Source organism: Fukomys damarensis, unplaced genomic scaffold (assembly GCF_012274545.1).
Source record: "Fukomys damarensis isolate Sample0158 unplaced genomic scaffold, DMR_v1.0_HiC HiC_scaffold_2, whole genome shotgun sequence".
NCBI lineage: Eukaryota > Metazoa > Chordata > Mammalia > Rodentia > Bathyergidae > Fukomys > Fukomys damarensis.
In genome coordinates this window covers 61,064,450-61,088,332 of record NW_022900914.1, presented here as the reverse complement: position 1 = coordinate 61,088,332, position 23,883 = coordinate 61,064,450, and the positions used below count along the sequence as shown (strand labels likewise).

Genomic DNA, 23,883 nt, shown 5'->3' with positions numbered 1-23,883 from the left:
GATTTTGATATTAAATGTGAGAAATAGTGAGTTAAAAATATCTTTGGGGCCACGATGTAGTTCAGTGGTACAGCACTTGCTTAGCATGCAGTAGAGGCTGGGTTTAGTGGGGGGAAAAATACAAAAATGAAACAAAACAAAAAACCCCACAAAACTTTGGAGGTCCGATGCCCCCTGTGACCATCAGGGCCTGACTTCCAAAGAACAAAGTTAGCAAGGCTGTGGTGTGTGTGTGGGGGGGAGTGGGTAGTGAAGGTGTGTGTGTGTGTGTGTGTGTGTGGGAGTTCAGGACTCAGATGGGGGTGTTTATCCAGAACCAGCCAGGGCCCGGGCACAGTGACCTTTGTTTGCTGGAACATTGCACAGAGAGCAGCTCCAAACTTTCTGAATCCTCCTGACTTAGACTGAGTCAGTTTTCCAGGCAAGCTCTGTGAGCCTTGGATGAAGGATGGTGGGAGGGACACACTATCGAGGAGCAGGAGGAGGGGTGTGAGATGTAGCCAAGCCAAGGGGAGGCTCCATGTGGTTTCATCCTGGCCAGAAGGTCTAATGCCACTTCGCACCTGTCCCACAAGGGACTGGGGCCCAGTCACATGCAGATATTTCTATCAGCGACAGAAGCCCTATGCCTGCTCCAAGATGCTGGTTTACAATAATGACCAAACCACAGAAGAGGAGATGAAAACAGTCCTGAATCCAGAGGGCTCCTCTTCCGTTCAGCTGGCTCGGAGACTCCACTCAGCCTTCCCCACTCCCCATCTGTGCCCTGCCCGGCATCTTTCTGGGCTCTCAGCGCCTCCTGCTGGTTCTGCTCAGCCTAATGTCCTCAGGGATGGATGGCTAGGTTCTGGGGCCAGGTTCTAGGCTTGTAGCGGCTCTTGGAGAATGCTTAGGCAGCGGGGTACGAGCCTAAACCAACACTGCAACACCCACTCAGTGCTGGAGGGGAAGTGAAGGGCCGCAGGAGGGCAGCCCATGTCCCTGCATGGAGAACCAGGCAGCTCTGGATGTGGCCGCAGCTCTGGCATCTCTGCACTTGTCAGGCCCAGCCACGTCTTCTGCTTTCCTCTTTCCTAGGTGCCCATCCCTGCCTGACACAACAGGAAGTCTCTGCTTTGGCCTTCAGCATTTGCCCAGCTCACCAGGGCTCAGAACAGAGGGTGGGGACTGAAAGGGTGGCTCTGGGAAGGATGATGCTTTCTTGGGCTGAGGCATAGAGGAGTCCTCCCTGTCCTCTTTCCAGGAGCTGAGTGGCCTAGTCCTCCCCACACTGCTTATTCCATGTTAATTTAGGACACAGCTGAGAGACTCAACAAAAACTCCCACATTCTTCTTTCTCTTTCTCCTTCTTCTTCTTCTATTTCCATTTTTTGAGACAGGGTCTACATAGTTCAGGCTGGCCTTGAACTAGTGGCAATCCTCTTGCCTCGGCCTCCTGAGCGCCGGGATTATAGGTGTGCCCCACCACACCTGGCACGCAGAAGTCCCATTCTGAGTCTTTCCAGTGGGGCCTATCAGGTGCAGGATCCATGCCAGCACCTGAAAATCCCCCAGAACCACTGTCACCCTCTTCCCACAGCAATATCCACACCTTGACCAGACACCACAAGGGAACCCAGGCCAGGGGGAAGAACTCCCTCCCCAGAACAATCACCTGTCACCCCTAGACAGCCCCACCTCCCATCCAGCCCCCAGACCATCACATGCTCTAACAGGAGGCTCCAAGAACCTCCCCTGGTGGTTTAGCACTGTTGGTTATTTCGCTACCCTCTGCCTTACATCTCTCCTCTACCGCTTACTGGCTGTGTGGTTTTGGAAAAGTGACCTAACCTCTCTGAATTTCATAACCTCATCTGTAAAATGGGGATCCTGGCTCAGACACTTTTCCTGAGTGTTAGAATAATCAGTGTCCAGAAAATGACTTTACAAAGGGCTCAGCCCAGCTCTAATACACAAGAGGAAGTCACTGCATTGGCATCATGACTGCAAGTTAACAGGGCTCACGAACTGGCTAGCAGAACCACTACCAATGAATCTATGGCACTGGGCCCCCAGACAGCCCTAGCAGGTCCTGCTGGTGGCCACATCAGGTGGGCCAGGTCAGCTTCCAACACTGTGCCCAGAGCTATGTCAGCACTGCGGGCCTAAAAAAGAACTTTCTCTCCAAGGGAGAGGCCAACTCCCAGGCAAGATAAGACTAATTCCTGAGGCAATTAGTAGAAAACACAAGGTAGCTTAAAAGTACTAAATTGTTCTGTGCAGACTATAATTGTGTTAATAGGAAGAACCATTTGTATGGCATTTGAGAGTTTACCTAGCACTTGAAAATACATCGTGTCAGATAATCCTCAAAGTAAACCTGCAAGGTAAGTGTTCTGATTAGCAGAAGAGGAAACTGAGGCTTGAGGACAGGAGAGCTTATTTATAATCATAGTACCAGAAAGTGGACTCCTCATAGAAGATTTCAAGTTGGGCTAGCTTCTATTGGTAGCAGGATCTGTGTGTGTGTGTGTGTGTGTGTGTGTGTGTGTGTTGGCACAGGCTGATACAAGGGCAGACCACAGCCTGTGTGGTTTTAGTAGACAGAAATTTATTTCCTGCCAGTGCTGAAGGATACACATCTGAGATCCAGGTGCCAGTGGTTAAGGCTTCTCTTCAGATTGCAGGTGGCGCCTTCCCATGCTGTTCTCTATGCCCACGTCTGGGTCCTCATTTCCTCTTTCTGTAAGGACATGAGTTGCATTCTGAGGACTGTGAGCTGTAATAGCTACATATAGATTGGGACACACTCACCGCAGCCCATGATGGCATGTGGTACATTTACGGGGGTGGGCGCATCTTCAAACTTCTCATTCCTGCCCCTCCCCCACGCCTTTCCTCCTTTCCTTCCGGGACAGGTGTGAAGTGGTGTCGATCCTTCCCCGGAGGCCAGTGTGTCCGGGTCCATGCTTCCTGTCTGCCTGTGCTGCGGCAGTGACTTTATTCCGCTCCTCTTGCAGTGTGGTGGCCTCTCAGAGATGGGCAGGTCCCAGGACGAGCAGAGTATAGACAGGGTTTCCCTGCACCCCTAGGCCTGCCCCAAGGTCCTCAGAAAGGACAAAGGATGAGGAGACACTGGCCAGCAGGGAAGCAGGGCTGCAGCGCCTCCCACAGGCTTCTTGGTGAAGCACAGCTGTACTCTCAAATCCATCTCAGAAAGGAGAGTGGGGACCCAGGAGCAGGGCCACCCAGGGAAGGATGGAGACAGGCGAACAGCAGAGTGGGCTCCACAGAAACGCCTGGCTGTAGATAAGACACTGCACATCAGACTCCAAGGCTCAAGTCCCAGCCTTTGCGCTCACTCACGGCATTCTGACTGGTTACCTCACCTCTCAGAGCCTCAGTTTCCTAATCTGTAAAATGGGGAAAATGATAGCACCTACTCCACAGGTTGACCTACTCAAGGTCAAATGAGCTAAGTTTTGTAAAGTACCAACTGGCTTTCGTGGGCCTTCTAGAAAACTATTTAGAATTGTACAACTGAGCTGGTGGAAAGATGAATATAATCCAAGCTGGATGGTATTCCTTGCGTTTAAAAAAATTAAAACATTTTCGAGGGCCTCAAACAACATCGGGGCCCCTATGCACCAGGCCTACTGTTCCAAGTGGGTAGGTGGCCCCAGAAACTCCACCAGAGTCTGCTGCTGTGGGTTTCGGTGTCTGAGAAACCATCAAGCACTGCAGCCCACAGGGAGCCACTGTCATTCCTTTAGGAACGCTCTAGGGCCCCTCTTGGTATGAATGTCAGGCTTCAAAGTCAAGCCCCCCAGTAGCTGATGCCTCGCAGAACTTCCCTCAATCCCTGGGCATCATGGAGATTCGGGGCTGGCGTGTCCTGACGGGCAACTCCAGGCAGACTCAGTCATGGCTGACCAGCACCTCAGCCTCCAGAGCCAGGGAAGGCCTCCTGAGGTCAGATGTCCACTGGGTCTGGTTACAGCAGCCCAACAGGTGGGGCAACAGTATCCTCTAGTGGTGGAGGAAAAAAACCCTCTACCCTATGCCTCTAGCCCATTCCCAGAGGGGACCCCAGTTCCATGGCATGAAGCTGACACGGATAGTCACTTGCCTGGGTTTGTCTAAAAGTCCTCTGATGCCCAAGGGATCTGAATCCAGTAACATAAATAAACAGTTCTGCTGTGGACTCGATATGTGAAGAACAGGACAGCATACCCTGTTTGCAAATCAAAGCTATCTGTGCCTCCCACACAACCTGGATCTGTAATCCCCAACCGAACTCTCCTCTGCAGCCCTCGCTCTAGGGCCCACACCCCTGGCCTGTTCTGCTGCCTGGCAAGCCTGGTCCAAATCAGAGCAGTAGGTGGATATCAGACACCTCGACCCCACATCTGGGGCCACCAGGGCTGCACACGTTCCCTGGCTCTGCTGGGAAGGGGTCCCCATCAGATCAAACAGCATGTTTATCCCAGGGATTCCCAACACTGCAACACTGGAAGCCTCTGACAAGTTGAGGTGTTTTCAACACCGGCCACGGCCCTTACTCAGGCCCTCCAATGACCGGGAGCTGCGCTGCCGGGAATAGGGCTACAGCAGACAGGTACACAGCAAAAGCAGCTGGCCTGGGACCCTGCCTAGCAGCTGCCCATTATCTCCTCCGCCCACTCTTCACGGTACGTCATGGGCTCACCTCCCCATGATCGGAGCTCCAGCAAGGCTACTACAAGACACGTAAGGATCGATCCCTCCATCGCCCGCTTAGGTCCTCGATTGTGGCCCGAAGCATCCGCGTCCAGTCATCTCCTCTCCGCATCGGAGTGCAGCGTGTCTCCTTGCGCTCCAGGGCTAGGATCTCTTTTGGTGTCTCGGGGGTCAGCCCCGCGGCCAGGACCACTTCCGGGAACTTGACGGCAGAGGCTGAGGCCAGGCAGCACCGGGGAGTACTATCAGGGATGGGGACAGTGGGGCCAAGGGCCCGGTGAGGGCACAGCAAAAGGGCCGGGGAAGGTGAAGGCACCAGAAGGAGAAGGGGAAAGTTGAGTGGGCACAGAGGACAGAGAGACAGATGGATGATCGGTACCTTGAACTCACCACCTCTACCGTGACTCTACCCAGGTCTCAGCTGGGGGCCCAGCTCAACAACACCCTCCTCCCTGGCTGCCCCGGGCATCTGTCACACTTCCTCTTCTGAGGCCACCGGTGCACACGGCGCAACCACCACACACCTACTAAAGCCATCTGTCCTCACCCTGGGGGATTGGGGAGGAGGATGGGCCCTGCAAGTTAAAGGCCCCCCGGGACCCAGACCCCACACCCATACCTGGGCTGCCCCCCGTCCATCTGCTGATAATGGTAGCTCACGGCCACGGCGGAGTGGGGGCACAGCAAGTACTGGTTCTCATCCCAGCAGCGGCCCATGGCCCGGGTGATGGCCTCATCTGACACGGAAACAGATCTCAGCGCCTCTGAAAGCTGAAGGGTCCCAGAGCCGGGAATGGACATCAGTGCTGAGGGAGCAGAGAGAGGGGACCAAAACCCCACTGATACAGCTACGCATCAGGAGCTTAAATGAAACATCCACTGTGGATGTGGATTCGGCTCCAAATCACTCTCCCAGTGCCGAGCTGCTTCACTCAATTCGGAGGAAGGACTCATCTGTGTTTCAGGTCAAAACCTTTAGCTGAGAGGTGGCGCATGAATCAGCAAAGTAGCTGGAGTCTTGCTCGACAGCTGGACATGGCACGGAAGGTCAAACACGTTCCGATGTTTCTAGTGCTTTGTTGTTGCTGTACCGGCTTCCCGAGCGAGAGCTCTGAACCACCAGTTCCAATCCAGTCTGAGCCTCAGCGCCCGCCCCACTCCGGTGTCATTGGTCATTGTCTGACAATGTCCTGCATGCTTGCAGCTCACCAGACATCCTGCACCTACTCACAGCAACAGAGACCAGCATGCTGGGCTCATTTGTATAGCGAGCGACCTAACCTTCCTTGTTAGGGTTCACAGAAGGCACAGAATGTGATTTGTTTTCTTCCCCCACCACACCATTTTCTGTCTTGTTTTTGTGGTGCTGGAGATCCAACCAACTCAGGGCCTCACGAATGCCAGGCAAGGACTCTGACACTGAGCTGCTACACTGCCAGTCCCAAAGATGTATTTTACCTTTGTATCTCCAGCACCTAGCACGGTTTCTGGCTCACAGCAGATACAGAATATAAGTGAATGAAAGCTCTCCTGGCGAACAGAGTGTCTCCTGTGCGCACAGCCAGGGAGGAAATGCAGAATGCGGGGCATGGTGTCTGTCTCCACAGAGCGTCTCAGTTACATGAGAAGGACTGTGGATGCCAAAACCAACTATGAACCCCCAAAATGGTTGTTTGACTTCATCCAAAGCATAGAGTCCAGAAGACAGAAATTGCACTCCCGGGTGCGTGGGTTTGGCTTAGCCTGGAGAACTGCCTCGGTTTTGAGAAAACAGTTCACTGAGAAGGTCACTGACCATGCAGGATTATGTTGGGGACAGGTCAACTGAACGACCTGAGAAGACCAATGGGCATGAGGATTCTCTTCAGACACAGGCAAGAGGTAACACCAGAATACACAAGCCCGAAGGAGCACAGTACAGCTCTACAGAGGAACCCGATTTGATTAGAGCTGGGGCAAGGTAACAAGGTCCTGCTCCCTGGAGCACAGAGTCCACTTGCCTGCTTATTGGGAATGTGGGAAATTAAAGGCACCTTCAAAAATCCTGTATTTGATACATAAAATAAGTAACATCACCAGGCTGCTTTAAAATAAATGTGATCTTTTCCAACTTCTAAACAAAATGTCTCAGAGAGAGAGAGAGAGAGAGAGAGAGAGAGAGAGAATATTCAATGGGAAAAATGGTCTCTGCTTATACTGTAAGGAAAACATGGTTTTATCCTTGTTTGCCAGTTGTTGCTATTATTAGAAATTAGCAACTATAATAAATAAAAACAATAACAGTCAACATTTGAAGCCTTATATTACCAAGCAGTTTGCAAAGTGCCTCACACATGTTATTTGACTTAAAATTCACAGAAACTTCATGAGGTAGGCATTCTTATTATTCCTTTTTTGTTTATTTATTGGTTTTTTGACTTTTTTTTTTTAATTTTGAGACAGGTTCTCCTCACTACATAGTTCAGACTGGCCTTGAACACACTATGTAACCTAGGCTGACTTCAAATTGTGGGCAATCTTCCTGCCTCAGCCTCCTGAGTGCTGGGATTACAGGTGTGTACCACCACACCTGGCTTTTGTCCTCATTTAAAAATAAGGAAATTGAGACTCAGACTTTCAAAACCTGGCGCAGTACCTCACACTTGGTCTGGGGTTCACCTCATCTGAATACAAAGCACATTCTTCTGGCCCTCCTCATTTAATACATTAACCCACCACAAAGTGACCAGAAATGTGCCTGGCTTATTCCAGGTGCTCTAAAAGCAGGTGTCCCCTTCTAGCTGCCCACCCCTACTCAAGGCTGGCCACACCTCTTCCCTTCCCCTAGGGTGTGGGTAGTTACTGACCTTGCTGTGCAGGTCTTTGGGTAGATGCAGGCTTTGGGTCCTTTCAAACTGCTCCATGAGGGCCCTTGTCACCTCGCTGTTGGAGCCGGAGAACAGCCAGAAGATCCTCTCCATGTTGTAGGGCACCTGGCAGAAAGGCAGAGTCCCAAGCACCCCTATTTCAGTCCTTGTCTGGCTCTGCCTGACCAACACCTGGGCCACCCCATCCAGCCCCACCTGTATATCCATGGCTGATGCCAAGCTTGGTCTGACAGCCGCAGATAGAGAGAAGTCCCCCCGCTGGATGGCCCTGTGGATGATGTCATTGTGGTTCACTGCCACCACCAGGCAGATCGGCAGCCCCATCTTCTGAGCCAGGCACCCAGCTTGAGTCAAGACAGGAAAAGAAGTGTGTTTAGAAACAAAAGCAAAACCAAGTTTTCTTTTAGAAAGTGGGCTTTATCACAATTAAGAAGCTTTTATGCTCTTTGAGCTTTCTGTGGTTCAAAGGACACTATCTGTTTTGATTTAAGTATGAAGACTTCCGTATTGAGGGCTTGATTACCACTGTAGCAGTGTTCAGAGGTGGAGCCTACAGAGAGGACTGGATCCAGAGGGCACTGACTTCATTAATGGGTTGATCCTGTCCTCATGCTTTTGAATGACATAGCTGTTTCCAGCCCCTTTTTCTCCCCTACCCTCATTTTCTGGCTGCCACAGGGTGAGTAGAATTCTCACCTTGATGATGTTTCTCATCTTGATGATGTTCACCATGATGTTTCTACCTCACCACAACCTAAGACAATGCAGCTGGCCGACTATGGACTGGAACCTTTGAAACCATGAGCTGAAATAAACCTTCCCTCTTTGAAGTTCTTTATCTCAGGTATTTGTCATAGTAATACAAAGCTAACACACTGTTGAAAAAGTGGAACAATAACTCATAGAATGGGAAAAATATTTGCTAGTCATGTATCTGATTGGGACTTATACCCACAATATATAAAGAACTGTTACAATTAAACAATCAAAACACCAATAATTCAATTTAAAAATAGGTAAAATATCTGACTAGACACTTCTGCAATGATATAAATGACCAACAAATAAGGAAAAAGACACTCAACATAATTAATCGTCAGGGAAATAGAAACCAAAACCACATAGAGATGCCACTTTACAACCACAAGGACAGCTACATTTAAAAAGGCAGATAATACAAAGTGTTGCTGAGGATGCGGAGAAAGTGAAAAATTTCCACATTGCTGGTGGGGATGTGAAATGATGCATCTACTCCAAAAAACAGAGGAAAGCTCCCCAAAATGTTTAACATAGAGTTACCATATGACTGAGCAATTGCACTTCTAGGTATATACCTGAAAGAAATGAGAATAGAGGCCTGTATACAAACTTGTACACAAATGTTCATTCAGCATTACTCAAAATACCCAAACAGTTTCAAAACTAAATGTCCACTAGTATATTGGTTAACTAAATGTGATACCTCCATGAAACAGAATAAATACAGACATGCGTCACAACATTGATAAACCCGGAAAACATTATGCCACATGTAAGAAGCCAAACACAAAGGCCACATGGTTCATGGGTCCATGTCCTCAACAGGAAAATCTAGAGAAAAAACAAATGAGTGGTACCTCAGGCTGGGAGGGGAAGTTCCCAGGAAAATGCAAACGACTGTGAATGGGTACAAGGCTATAGTTTTTTTCTTTATTTATTTGTTTTTTGGTCATGCTTGGGATTAAGCCCAGAGCCTTACACATGCTAGGCAAGCTCTCTACCACAAAGCCGCATTCCCTAGCCCAGGTTTCCTTTCCTTGTTAAGTGATCTAAAATCGATTCTGGAGATGGCTACACAAATCTGTGAATACACAAAAACCTTTCAACTGTAAACACTTCAACTGATGGATGATATGTGAATCACAGTAATAAAACTGGCACACAACAGAGAGAGGAGCACGTCACCGTGCTCTTTTCTACCTGAGGCTATTCTGTGTGACAGCCACTCACTGGGTACGAACACATAGGCTCACTACTTTGCAGCAACCCCAGGAAGAGAAAATGAAAGTTGGCTGTCCCATCCAAGGGCTGCTAAGTGGCAAGAATCCAGATTCAAAAGTGTGTCTGAGCAGAGAATACACTCTTGCCTAGACCCGGCCTCCTGTAGTCAGCAGCCTTGGACAGCACTTCCTGGGGATGCTACGGAGGACAGAGAAGCACGGTCGGCCACTCAACGGCAGGTCTCTGAGTGATGAGAGCCCAGACCCGGGGCATAGTTTAGGAAGGTTTGGTACACTTTCCTGAGTGTCCTTCCTGTGGAGAGCAGCTCAGGGGAGTTCGGAGTAGACGCCCCAGCCCAACATCACTGGGGTTGGCAACACACATTCACATTCTTGTTGCACTTGATGCTTATGAAATGTCACGAGGTCCTGGATGACAGAGGACAGATGGAAATCCAGGAGGATAAGGGGGCTTAGAGTCAAAGGTTTCTGATAGAGCAAGGACAGACGGGAACACCCTCGGCCAAGGCCCACAGGTTGTGCAGCTGAAGGGGCATCATGGCTGGGGGTGATGTGGACAGGAAGCCTAACTGCCAGCCCCGTTCTTCCCATCCTGTTAGAGGAAGAGGCTGAGAAGTTCCCAACCACAGCCTCCACCCCCAGAGCCCTCAGAAGCAATGGCCCAAAAGAGCTACCAGAAAGCAGCGCCACCAGCCATGAGAGCCGGCAAGGAGCCTGGCTCTGGCTGGTCCTGTGTGTCATCCTGGCTCTGCTACTGACCAAGCTGGGCTCTTTGCCTCTGTTTCCTCATTATAAAAGGAAAATAACACTGCAACTCCTGCACTCCGAGAAGCTGAGGCAAGAGGATCTCAAGTTCAACCCCATCATAGGCAACTTAGTGAAAGAGCAAGACTGTCTCAAAAAACAAACAAACAAAAACTGGGCTGAAAAAATATAGCTCCATATGAAGACCCTGGGTTCAATACCTAACTCTGGAAATAAATACATAAAAATGGAAATAAAATTACAGTCAGCACGCTGTATTTGCAGGTTTTACATCTACAGATTCAACCAACCAGGGATTGAAAAAAATGTTTGTAATTGTCTGTACCGAACCTGTTCAGGCTTTTTTCTTACAATTATTTCCTAAGTTATATAGTATAACAACTATTCAGATAGCAGTCACATATTGTATTAGGCATTAGAGATGATCTAGAGGTGAACCATGGGTGTCCCACCTTTTGGCTCTTCAGAGTGAAAAGAAATTGTCTTAATAACAATAGCACCTGTACACACACACACACACACACACACACAGCCCCGTGGAAGGTAGGACTCTGCTCGGTAATAGCTGCACTTTCTCCAAGTCACACACACATGCATGCAGCACCAATACATGCAGGTTTCAGACCTGCTGCCCGCATGTGGCCACCACGTGAGGCAGAGCCGGCCCTGCAACACTGTATGCCCCACAGAGCTGCATGGTTCAACCCATGGGCTGTGGGTTGCACGAGCCTGATTTAAACACACAGTGGAACATGTGTGGGGCACAGGCAAATGTGATGTCAAGCTTCTGTGGTGTCCTTGTGGCCTCCTGTACACAGTGGAACAACTGCATTGTCCTTCTCTCAGGCCCACGTGAGGATTAAATAAGTTAAAACATGGGAAACATTTAGCACAGTGTCTGATGCACAGTAAGTGCCTGAAAATGTTAATTGTTCCTGAGAAAATGATTTTAGTACCATGCAGCTGGGCCACAATTTACCCTGACAGAGGTCGTATGCACAGGGGAATCTTACTTGCTCCTCCCAGCAGTGGTCCTCGGAAATATGGTAAGTGACCAATCTCTTCACAGTGGTGCCAAAGGGACCACCCCATGGCCACTCAGCTAAGAAAGAACGAACTGGGGACAGAGGCCTAAGCCCAGGACCCGCCGTGCCTCACGTGCTGCTTGGGGAGTGTGCCCACAGCAGGACCACACTGTGCTACCAAGCCACTCGCCCTGCAGCAAGTGGCTGGCCACGCTGGGAGTAAAGTCTATGTTCTGGGAGAACCCACTGGGGTGGACTCCAGTGCTAATCCCTGACTTCGTCTCTCCTCATGTGCAAGGAGCACAGCAGGCCAGGCTGCTGGAGCACCTGGGGCTGAGCAGGAAGAGCTCAAGACATCCTCACAGGAAGCCAGGGAGGAAATAGTCTGGGTTGTTCTGTGTGGTCTCCTGTCACCTTCAGAAAAAGGACTCACCCCTCTTGTTCTTCACAGCTGCAGCCAAAGGGCAGCTGGAAAGACTGGGGTTGCAGGCAGATTTCCAGAAGGCCCATTCGCATCCAGGGTCTCCTCACCTGCAAGGTTGCCACCAGCTCCTGTAGGCACAACCACTTCCACGGGGGGAAGGGTGTGTGTGTCCAAGGAGGGCGAGCACCGGAAGTAAGCGAAGAAGTGGTGGGCCATTTGCACAAGGACCCGACACCAGTTGATTGAATTCAGGCTCATCAGGTTGTGCTTCTTGACAAAAGCCACATCGGTGAACATGGCCTTGATGGGCTCATCCAGCTCGTCACTGTTTCCTTCCACTGTTGGGAATGAGGAGAGTGCAGCTCTCAGGAGCAGGACAGGCCCCTGAGTGCTCAGCACTGGCCTGAGTCAGGTCCCTCCCAGGCTGTGCTGTAGCCCCAGGACCTGCACTCAGCTTCCCACGGCTGGGCCTGGCTTTCCAGACTCACCATGAAACTCCGCGGTACAGAAACTAGGCCTCCTCTACTTGTGGGCCTGAATATCTGTCCTTGTTGCAGAGAACAGAAAATGTAGCTGCAGCCATTTCCAATGTTTCTACCTTTATGTAAAATAAGACATAAAAGGTCAACCTTCTGGGATATTGGAGAAAGAATTCCCCTTTGTAAGTCGTATCCACCTTGCTGACTCTTCTGCAAGGAGGAGGCGCTGTTTACCTGAGCATAACTGGGAGAGACGCTGTTCCTGTACTCTACAGCCCCATCAGGGGTGCAAGGATGTGGTCACTATGCCCCTGTGGCCTGCCTTCACCTGCAGCCCAAGGGTGACTGTTCTGCTCTCTGTTCATATGTGCTAGGTAAGCTTGCTTGGGTAGAACTTCTCTTTCCTGCGCACATCAGCTTAATTTATAGGTGAATTACTGGCTAAATTTCTAAGTGAATTTCCGATGAGTCCAACACATATTTCCCATCTAGTAATCACATCAATATTGATCTCATCTGATACCTGGGTCCATTTCTCCATGCTCAGAAGGAAAGGGGTTGAAATTTTAGAGGTGAAAAGCTCCACCCACACTCACCCCATTCTTCTCTGTTCTCTGTCTCCATACTGACTAGATCTGTTCAGAATAGATGTTCTGACATGAAAAGAGATGGTTTTTCACCAATCACAAAAAGCATCAATTCTGGTGATGTGGATGGGAATTTTATTATATAACTAGTTATCCATCACGTAGTTTGGGTACAACTGAGCTGCTTCCTATCTTAAATACTTAGACCTGCTAACCACATGCATAGTTTAGTCACTACATCTGCCAAGATGTAGTGACAAATTCCCTTAATTATTTACTGAGTGTATGCCCTCTAAACTTCAGTGCCTGGAACAAAACCCCAGTTGCTTGGCTCAGGTTACATCTCTGCATGGCTCCATGGCTCATACATGACAGCAGAAAGTGGAACTTACATGAGGTGATTTCAAACCTGCCCTTTCTGTGTTGCACAGTTATTAGTGGCTGGTATATCTGTCACCTCCAACAGTTTAGGAGACTGCACAGCCAGGAGACCACTCTGAGCCAAGCCAAGCCTCATATACCAACCTCAAAATATGGCAAATAAAGGAAGGGAGGTAATCAAAAGAGAAGGAAGGATGGCCAGCCAATTGAGGTGTTTTATCCCAAAGCAGACCCCATGAAGGCAGCACCACGCTGTCTCCAGAGCTCTGCCTCAGCGCCCACCTCCAAACACGTGTACATTCTCCTTTAGCACCGTCGTCATCTGCAGCTCCTGAATCTTTGTGCAGTGACCTTTGGGCAGCAGAACGATGATATCCACATTCTTTGCCCCTTGAACACTCTCAATGGCAGCACTTCCTGTGTCCCCGGAAGTTCCTGGATAGGAAGGAGAATAGTCCACGTTAGAACAAGGAGGAGAAAAAGGAAAGAAATGGCCTTTGAAGCATGGCTGTCAAACAAAGCTACAACACAAGGGAAAAGGAATTTAGTACTTAGCCTGAGCTCATCGATCCATGGATAAAATCCAGGACACTGTTGAACTTGGTAATCTTAAGTAGTCCGAGTATATAGAGATAATATTCTGATGAAGATCTAGAGCTTTTTTCAGGCTGACAAAGAAGAGGTTAAGAACCTTGGTCTAGACATCCCTGACTTACATCTTACAGGTGGGTCCCTAAAGTTAGGGCACTAAGAGGCTCTGTGCTTGCACCCACAATACGTACCCACAACTATAGTGACATGTTTCCCCTTCTTCTCCAGGAAGTACTGCAGGAACTGAGCTGCACAGGACAGGGACAAGTCCTTAAAGGCAAATGTGACCCCATACCACAGCTCCAACACATTCAGCTCATTCTTCAGTCTACGCAGATGGACCACATCTCCAGAGCGGAATCTGCTGAAGGCTCGGTTGATCAGACCTGTGAGGGCAGGCGGGTTGGGTGGCAGATGAACACTACAAATTTAACATTTTCATCTCCTGCTACCACACAAAAGATCAGATAATTTTATTTTAAATCAGAAAAATTTCTTACCATTTATGAATATGATTGCTTAAGCCTAGAAAAGAAAAAAGCTGAAAATTCAGACACTAAATCAATCATAGATTACTCCTAAGGGTTCCCCCAGACCAGAATGGATAAAAAAAAGACTCACTTTTCAGTTTATACACTTTTCATGGTTTGAGTTTCTTATAAGCATGCATTTCAACAGAGCGTTAACTAAGTAGTTATATAACAAACAAATCGATGCCTTATTCTCCCAATTTTCCTTCTTAAACACAGATTTCATTTATTGGTTCTTTTCCATTACTATACCTCACACCCATGGCACCAGAACCAGAGTAGATAAGCAATTTTACCTACAAAAAGGCACTTTAGGACACAGCTTCTCAATTCTCACCAGCAGACTAAGGACATAGGATCTTAGTTAAAATGCAGGGTCTGGATTAGTATGCCTAAAAGAGCCGGAGATGTCTAACAAGTGTCCAAGCAATGTCATCTACTGACATTAGAACACATTTTGAGTGGTACTTTACCCTCTCCAACCCCAAACGCCAACCATTAGATCATGGGCTTTCTTGGTGCTACTCAAAGTGTGGGGTCCATGGACCAGCAGCGCTAGTCCTATCTGCGCACTTGATAGACATTCAGGGTTCTCAGGGCCACCCCAGACCTGCTGAGTCAGAATCTGCTTTTAACTGAGATCCCAGGGGAATCCATAGGCATACTGCAGTTTGAGACAAGCTGGTGCAGGACTCCCTCCAAGTCCCTTTGGAATTACCATCAAAGAAGGTAAAATAGAGACCTGAGGGTCTTGGCACTTTATATGCACAAAGGAAATGTCCCAACATTCAAGCCACTCAGGATGATTGCAAAATCCCTAATCTTTTTTTGTTTTTTTGGTGGTACCAGGGATCCAACTCAGGATCTTGCCCTTACAAGGCAGGAATGGCACCACTGAGCTAAATCCCTGGCCCTAAAATCCCCAATCTTAAAGAGGATTTAAAATAATAAATAAAAGAAAAAAATTCTCTGTAGATCACTTTGATGTTCTTCTTTCTGAAAGAGGAATAGATGAAAAAATCTCAGATTTCCAATCCTGAGATTGTCTTTTTAAAAATTTACTTATTTTTCTTTTTAAAATAAAAGTTCTACTGAAGAAAAATAGAACCACCATGTACACAGGGAAAAAAAGCACAAAAATTAAACTGATACAGAACTGAAAGTCACAATTATCCAATGTAGTTTGTAACTACTCTTCAGTATATTAAACAGCTCCCCTTAATTTATTTACTAATCTTGCTAATTTTTCAGCTGAAACAGTATTAACTTTTCAAAGAATTAAAACCTTCAAAGGAAGGAACCTACTTTGAGGATAAGGAAGCTGACATCGAGTCTCTTGCTAATAGGACCAACTCCACCTAAAATTGCTTAAGAGTAACTACTGAGTCTGGCGTAATAGTCTGCAGATCTCAAGAGACCATCAGGGAAGAGTAAGAATACTGATGTAGATGGCCCAGTATGGAGAGGGCAACCTAGCTGCATTTCCTTGCCAGATGAGCTCCTATAAGGAAACCAAGGAAAAACTGAGAAATTATAGGCAATGATTGCTCAAAAAGAATTTGCAAGGAGTCCTAAATACTTTATATACATAGTTAGATATCAGTGTGCAAGCTGATGCAATTAGAGAGGAACAGGTGACTTTAAGATAGATAGATAGATAGATGATAGATAGATAGATAGATAGATAGATAGATAGATAGATAGGGCTGGCCACGGGCCTTTCAAAACTCAAGAAAACAACACTAGGGTACAGGAGAGTCTGAAGTCTCCTCAGTTTAAGATTAGGACCAAGGCATTCTTAATGGCTCCAAATAGGCAAGGAAATATGAGGTTGCAAGAAGCATTAAAGAAGTTCTAATTTTTAAAAAACAAACCAAAAGTTTCTGCATTTCCTTCAGAATCAAATCCCTTCAAGGAAAAATAAATAAGAAGGCCAAAGAAAAACCCACTCCTGGTTAAGCCTTCTGCTCACATTACAGATCTGAAAAATAGTACTTTTGAAAATTTCTATGTGAACAATCATAAAACAGTCCCCTGAAAGTAGATGTCTAGTGGCTATGAGATCTTGTAACTTCAAGCAATTTTGAAAGAAATATAGAACTTGAAATTCCTCAAAAAGAGGTATGTGGACAAATGTGGAGAAAATGAGGGGAGACCTTTATATCTAGGGTTTTAGAGAATTGGAACAAGAATGATACTAAAGGCTCATTTATCAACAAAGAAGATTTGTGATACTTCCAAAAGAAAATTTTGGTAGAGAAAATGGGAATGCTAACAATCTGTATTGGTCCCAGTTGAAGCTAGAAATGTCCAAACAACGCTTAAAATCTAAAGCAGGTTGAAAAATAGTTGATGTATTTTTGCTCCTGTAATGATTGTGGTCTCTTTTGCAATTATCACATTGTATTAATTTTTATTATGAAGAGTTGGATTTCTCTCTTACCATGTGCAATGCTCTTATACAAATGACCAGCAATTTTTCTATGTTAGCTGGTTTTATAAGTACCTGTTAATTGGCACAGTAAACTTGGAGCTAAGCTGTATACACACATCCCATATTCACAAATGGAAAATTTTAGGATGTGAATATATAAGATATCATACAGCAACTGTTACTCTAATTGAAAACTTGTTTCTAAATAACTTTTAAAACATCCCTTTCAGTGTAAGAGAACACTGCCTAATAAAATATCAATAGCTATGACAACTAATTTTTCTTCCAAAGGAAAATCATGAAACAGATTAACAACAAAGTCCAGGGTCATTTTTCTATTTGATAAATCCATCCAGAACTCTGTATAGTAATTAAAGTGTGCATTCAGTTTTAAGTACCTTCAAATGACACTTTAAGAAAATAAATTTTCTGCTTCCTAAGTATGTGTATAAGACACCCCCCTTAATAGGCATGGGACCTCTTCCCCAGTTCCAAAGTGGAATCATGAAGACCTGTACTTTCTTAAGAGTTTCTGCACATCATACTAAAGAACATGCAAAGAGCTAGACTTACTCTTCTTCTAAAGGGTAAGTATTACTCTTTAAAATGGGCATATTAACACTGAGAAAAAAGTCCGTACTATTTCCATTACACTGCTTCATTTGGTCATCGGTATAAAAAAGAAGTCAAATAATGCAGAATGAACAGGTTAGTTTTTCCACTGGCTGCTGCAAATGATACCAAAGGCTCCAAGGCCAACATTCTATGCAATGCAATTGTACTGGTTTGGATTTTCTTTATCTCTTTCCATGTAGCCCCACTCAACTAAGGATTCTATGCTCTTGTTAAGATCAGCAGGCTTTACTGGAAAATTTAACTAGCTATTATACTCGGAAACAAGGAGACTGTGGCTAAGTATCTTTCTCATTTTCAAAATTTGAACAATGGCAGCATCAATTTGATAGTCTATCTTGAAATACTCTTTTTGCAGTGCTTGCTTGCTCTTCAACCATTCATTTCATCTGGATTTGATTATCATTACCCAGAAAAGTTTGTGTTTGAAATCATCTTTATAAATAAATCTGTCACCATCTTCAGTATCTTTGCCCTTTGGATTTTTTGCCGAATTCTAGCTTTGCCACAGGCTAATGACTACAACGTTCTCCTTAACTCACCATCCTCTATTCCAGTAGCTTGCTAGATCTCTTCTATTTTTGTTGTTGTTGTTGTTGCTTTGGTACCAGGGATCGAACTTGGGTCCTTGTGCTGCGAGGCAGATGGTGGAAACACTGAGCTAAATCCCTGGCTAGTATTGTTTTAGTACGAGGGATCTAACTTGGACCCTTGAGCTTGCAAGGCAGGCAGTGAAACCACTGAGCTAAATCCCCAGCTCTTGATCTCTCCTAAACTGAACTCCTCTCCCTCATTAAACATTAGCAGCAGCAGAGTTTGAAAATGAGAGACCTGAAGTTCTTTCTTACCCCCTTTAAATTCTGCTTTTTGCATGCAGTGTCCTAGGGTCGATTGCCACTGAAGTTTCCTGCCACTATGTTTGCCTAGATAAAATGTCTTGAAAATTTCCTGAAGTTTTACCATCCCTGGTGGCAAACGAACTTCCACATGCACGTATATTGGCCAGTAACCCATTATTAGGATATTCACAGTTAATTCAGTATTCCTGGGTACATTCTGATTCTGCACATACTGTTTGAACTGAATCATGATGGCTTTAGAAAGTTCCACGCCTTTAAACCTTTCTTCAAGTTTGCTGGGGAAAGCAGCTCCATATTCATGTTTAAGTTTGGACAGCATTGATTTGTCAGCATCTACAGGTGCACTCTTCCCAACTGACAGGCAGTGGGCTAAATATCGCTTATAAAAGGCCTCAAAAACATCCTTGCCATAGATAAATTTAAATATGATCATAATTTTATCCAACATTTTCTCGAGTTCTTCATCCGTAGCTTCTTTGTTGCCCTCACATGGTTTTGAATCTACATACTTAGCGATAAGTTCAGCAGGTTTATTTGGTCTTTTGTTAATGAATGTTTCAAATGCTTCTTTCATAGTGTTGATAAATTTTTCATTCTTCAGAAAGCAGGTATCAGTTTTATAGCCAGCTTTATCTTTAAAATCCAGCAATTCTTGAACCGTAGTCTTACCTTTTCGGGAATTAATAACAATAGTGCCCCCAAATGCCTTTATGTATTCAATCCTCTGTTGTTTCAAGAGGACCTGAACTCACCTCAAACTCTGCTGAAGAGCTGATACAGGAGAGATAAATCTTGAATTCTGTTCTCATCAAGGAGGTTATTTAAACCTTTTTGAAGAATTGCTGTTAAATGTTCACCCAGAAGTTGTTTTTCTACAGTAGCGATTAATGATTTCTGGGTAGTTTGATCTAAGTAAGTAATAAGTCTGTCTGCTTCTTCATTTAGATGTTTGTTAGCATGATGAAGATAATCTTTCTTGAATTAACTTTTGGCCTTTGACTGAATAGAGCTGGTTAGTTTCTTCCAAAAATCATCATTCAAAGGAATCTTGATAAATTTGCGAATCAGAAAGCAAGTTTAAAAGACTTCGGAGTAAACCTCTTATCAAATGCTTCACCATTCCTTTCCCTCTCAATCAACAGAAGAATGCCTTTAGTTGTCTTATTTTGGACTTTCTGATCACTTACATTATGAGCCCTAAATAACTCCAGTCTGTGTACCAAATGGAGGGTAGCATTGAACTCTGAAGAATGTAAATTCTATCCAGAAACAAACAAACAAACAAAATGCTCCTGATTTGCCTACAATGGTTGTGCTAGCATCGATCAATCTTCTTAAGAAAAGGAACACTATCCAATGAATCCTCTCTGAATTGGTGAATTTGTGCTTTGATGTGATCTTCACAAATCTACCTCAGCTGTAATTGTATAAGTTCACAGAAATCTTGTAAGAACAGAGCTTTTCTACAGCCTGGTAGAGCTCTACTAAATTGTACTTAATGGAAGTACTACTATTCTGAATAGCTTCCTCTGTGTCTTTCAGTTTCTGCCATGTTTTATCTGTGTAGTTTTCTGGTAACTTAGGTTTATCTCTAAAGTTCTTGATCACTAACTTCTTAGCAGAGCCACGCTTGCTGTTAGCAAAGCTAGAGATGGTGGCAGAAGATTTGGCTAGGCCATTTGCATGATGCACAGAAGCCACAGAAGAGATGAATATACTCTTACTTTTACGTTGCTGCTTCTGATGCAGCAGTTGGTGATAAGGAAAAGGAGGAGGAGGAAGAGGAGTAGGAAAAGGAGGAGGAGGAGGAAGAGGAGGAGGAAGAGGAGGATTCCTCATCTATCTTCGCATCAAACCCTACAAACTCCAGGGTGTCTTCAAAGCACAGCTTCTTCTGTATCTCTATGTGGCTGGAAGAAGCCATGGAAACCCCCAGGCAGAAGGACGAGGTTGAAAGGGAAGCTGAATCCTGGGGGTAAAGGAGGAGTGGAAGAAAAGGAAGAGGTGGAACCAAAGTCTTCTCTATCTACTGTTATTGCCACTACTGCTGCTGCTGTTTAACTTTCTCTTCTTGGCAGAGGTGGACAGAGTGATGCTGGTATTACCATCAGTGGCAGATCTGACCTCCTGAGCAGCAGCAGCAACAGCAGCTGAGGGATTGGAGGAAGAAAAACCTTCCTATCAAGAGTATTTTCTGAAATGCAAACTTTATTTATTTACTTATTATTTATTTGAGACAGAGTCGCATTATGTAATACAGGCTGGTCTCAAACTCATGGCAATCCTCCTACCTCAGCCTCTCAAGTGCTAGGATTACGGGTGTGTGCCACCACACCTGGCTCTGAGATTCTAGAGTAAAGGGGAAAAAAGCCAAAGTAATGCAGTGTGACTAGAGACTTTCTCTGTTGGATGATGGATTTACAAGTGGTGTGGGGCTGGTGATGGGGTGCTCACCATTCAAATCTTCTCTTGGAATGAGCTCAGGGCCGATGAAGAGGCTGCAGAGCTCCTTCACCAGGCTGGGGTAGGACAGCGAGCTCCAGTGCCTCAGGGTCTCTCCGTCCAGCTGGGGCAGCTCCTCCGGCATATAGAGGCCCCCATCTGGGGCATAGCCAGAGCACAGGGCCCCCTCAAAGTCGACCCGCGGGGTCATCCCCCGGGTGCTGATGTACCACATGATCCTGGAGACCTGCAGAGAGAACAGTCACAGATCTTCAAGCTCCCAGGACCCCAGAGGACAAGGCTGAGGTGCTCACAGCCGGCTCTTCCTCTGGCCTGTGAGCCACACTGTGTACGAGGGTAGCCTCATGCCAACTTCATCTGGTCCTGTGCATGTCATAGCCACTCCAGCCAGAAGGAGGCAATGCTACTGCTTGCTCCCTTGAAAGAGTAGTACTGGAGCATGCTGAGAAAGTGGAAGCCCAGTCCTCATCAGAGTGAGAAGAAAGCCTTGGAATGGGGAAAGAAATAGCAAGAGTGAGCAACTGTATTCTGATAGCCTTTGATGAGGAGACTGACGTACCCGACCATGCACCCCTTTGAGATGAATGGCTCCACCTTTGCTCAAAACAACCCACCTTCAGAGGTTATTTAGGGATATCGAATATAACTTAATGGATTTCAACTCTAGAAATTTGCTAGAATCAATTTGGAAGATTTAAAACAATTCACATGCCAGGTATAGTGGTACATACCTGTAATCTCAGCACTGTGGGAGGCTGAGGCAGGAGGAAGGAAAGCTCAAGTCCAGCTGGAGCCACTTAGCGAGAACTTGTCTCAAAAAATAAAAAATAGGCTCAGGATATAGCTTCGTGCAAAGGCCCTGGGTTCAATCCCCAGTTCCCAAAATAAAATAAAATAAATGATTCAAATGCCTGGGACCCTGACTGGATCAATTAGATCTCAGTCTTTAATGAGTCCTAGAGAGAACCTTATGTGAGAATAAAGGGACAACTCATCCCAGTTTTCCAGGACTTTCCTAGTTTTCAAACTGAAAGTCTCACTGGGTATAGTGGCACACATCTATAATCCTAGCACTCAGGAGGCTGAGGCAAGATGACTGTGAGTTCAAGGCCACAGTGGGCTACTAATGAGATCCTGTCTCAAAAAACAAAACAAAAAACAAAAACAAAAACCCTGAAGTCCCCTGTCCCAGGAAACTGTCAATCCTAGACAAACTAGAATAGTTGGCTATCTTATTTGATAAACAGTGCCCCACCTCTAAGCCTCATTTTAAGAGATCTAATTAGTAGGGCAGACTTGCTGTCCTTAGAGCTTTCTAGCCATGGCTCATCAGCCCTGCCTGTCACAGACTCAGAGCTCCCTCTTTTGTTTTGTTTTATTTTGTTTTGGAGATGGGAGGATGACAGGGATCACAGCAGCAAATTTAGGGTCTCTGGTGTTAAAGGTCCATGAGGAACCGTGGGGATGAATTTGACTAGACATAGTTCTTGGTACCACAGAGACTTTCTGTGCCAGGCCTGGAGGGGAAGGAAGCCTGGCCCCCCAGGGACAAAGCTCTCTGCTTCTAAGAAGGGGATGAGCTGACATTGACTTTAAAGGTTCCTCACCAATTCCTAGTCAGTGCCTCTGGTGCCTGTGGGCACAGTGACACCCACTGGGCTGTTGTGGGCCCCTCCCCTGCCTACAGCCACAAGTGCATCTAATTTAGACTCAAGAGGGTGAGTTGGACTGTCCAAACTATGAGTCTTTTGGAAAGTGAAAGGGAATCGGTACTGGGATGCTGGGGCAGTGGGTATAGACCAGGGGCATCTCCGGCATAGGAGTCCATGTCTGACAAATGAAAGCAAGGTAGCTCTAAAAGCCAACCACAGCGGGTGAGCGACACAGACGGGTCTCACAGGGCAGAAGCAGGGTCAGGAGCCAAGGACTGGCGGTGGCCCAGCAGAGAGAGCACTGACTGTAATTCTATGGCCAGGATCAGCACCAATGCAAACAGCCTGAGGCGCTACAGCGGCAAGAAGGGAACGTTGGGGTTTGCACTATAGGACCAGACTAAAGAGAATGCTGCAGGCAGGGGACAGAGAAACTGCTGCCTGGAGAGGGGTTGGGGATTACAAGCACAGCGAAAGAAAATACTTTCAGAATCTGGGTGAAATGGACCTCATCTGCTCTGGGCTCCCCACTTTAAGGGGGCTGAGGACACATTGCCCAGGAGCAGAGGGAAGAGGGTGCTTGGGCTAGGCACACGTGGGTGTTAGGGGCAGCTGGACTGGCACAGGTGCACGCTCCACAGGGGCAAGGACTGGCCCAGCTCTGCTCAAGCACAAGAGGCGGTGTCCCCACGCCGAGTGGGCAAAGTACAGAGCACACACAAACCCTGGGCTCAGTGCAACAGGGAAGCCCAGAAACAGAATCAGCTGCTCTGGGCCGGGGATAGCGGGGGACGACAAACAGTTCTGCTGGACAGTTGTATAGGAGCCTTGGCATCAGATTTTTATGGGGGACCTGACCAGAAGACCTCTGGTGTATATTACTGGAATAATGTTTTCTTGAGATTCGTCTGGATTATTATTCCAGAGTGAAGACAGGGCAGAAAAACGCTGCAATAATCAGGATAAATAAAAGGGAAGGAGGAGCCGCCCGAAGGCGGAGCTTGGGGTGCGGTGGGTGGCGTTTCAGCAAGACATGGGCAGGCAGGGTGGGGGATTTTTCCCTGGCTGCTGATCCAATCGCGTGCCCTGAGCGGAGGCCGAGGCAGGGCAATCTAAACACTCAGGCGGGGGGCTGGAGCTTTAGCTCAGTGGTTCCGCCGCCTGCCTTGCAAGCGCAAGGACCAGAGTTCGATCCCCGGTACCCCCATAAATAAATAAACAAACAAACAAGTGGTTCACAGGGACCTAGGGCACCGCTCCCAGCCAAGTCTCAGGGTTGTCTAGTACTCCCAGCCAGAAGGCAACAAGCGCCGGAACCCTCCCACCGCCTGAGGTTACAGCCCCTGGACAGGGAGGCAGCGCCGGGTTGAGCGGGACCGAAAGCACAGCCCGGGTCGGAACGGCTCTCCCTAAGCCCTGGCGAGGGCTGGGCGCATGGCTGGGGCTGCGCGGTTACCAGATGTGGGGCGCGCTGGCCGCCCAGGTACCAGGGCG

General features: G+C 46.9%; 1 protein-coding gene and 1 pseudogene across 3 annotated transcripts; both read right to left on the bottom strand.

Annotated features, from left to right (window-relative positions):
* Window positions 1-2,509: 2,509 nt before the first annotated feature.
* Window positions 2,510-23,883, bottom strand: Thnsl2 (threonine synthase like 2). 3 transcript variants are annotated; one of them, XM_010625629.2, is made up of 11 exons: window positions 23,846-23,883; window positions 21,469-21,549; window positions 20,729-20,963; window positions 14,009-14,203; window positions 13,509-13,661; window positions 11,887-12,117; window positions 7,761-7,909; window positions 7,545-7,670; window positions 5,318-5,469; window positions 4,688-4,940; window positions 2,510-2,722 (listed from the first exon to the last, which is right to left on the bottom strand). In XM_010625629.2, the coding sequence occupies exons 3-10, from the start codon at window positions 20,949-20,951 to the stop codon at window positions 4,718-4,720; spliced, it is 1,452 nt and encodes a 483-aa protein (XP_010623931.1). In that variant the 5' UTR covers window positions 20,952-20,963; window positions 21,469-21,549; window positions 23,846-23,883; the 3' UTR covers window positions 2,510-2,722; window positions 4,688-4,717. The 3 variants fall into 3 exon arrangements, with proteins under 3 accessions (XP_010623931.1, XP_010623932.1, XP_010623933.1); XM_010625630.3 differs by having other exon boundaries at window positions 21,469-21,544; window positions 23,846-23,875; XM_010625631.2 differs by lacking the exon at window positions 21,469-21,549 and having other exon boundaries at window positions 23,846-23,877.
* Window positions 17,511-20,225, bottom strand: LOC104863308 (annotated as a pseudogene).

Bases quoted from the DNA above. Each gene is read 5' to 3' on its own strand.
- Thnsl2 (XM_010625629.2), bottom strand. From the start codon at position 20,951: ATGTGGTACATCAGCACCCGGGGGATGACCCCGCGGGTCGACTTTGAG. The intron at 12,118-13,508 runs GTGGGCGCTGAG...CATTCCCAACAG, and splicing joins GAATGTACACGTGTTTGGAG to TGGAAGGAAACAGTGACGAG. The intron at 5,470-7,544 runs GTCAGTAACTAC...GGGACCCTTCAG, and splicing joins CCAAAGACCTGCACAGCAAG to CTTTCAGAGGCGCTGAGATC.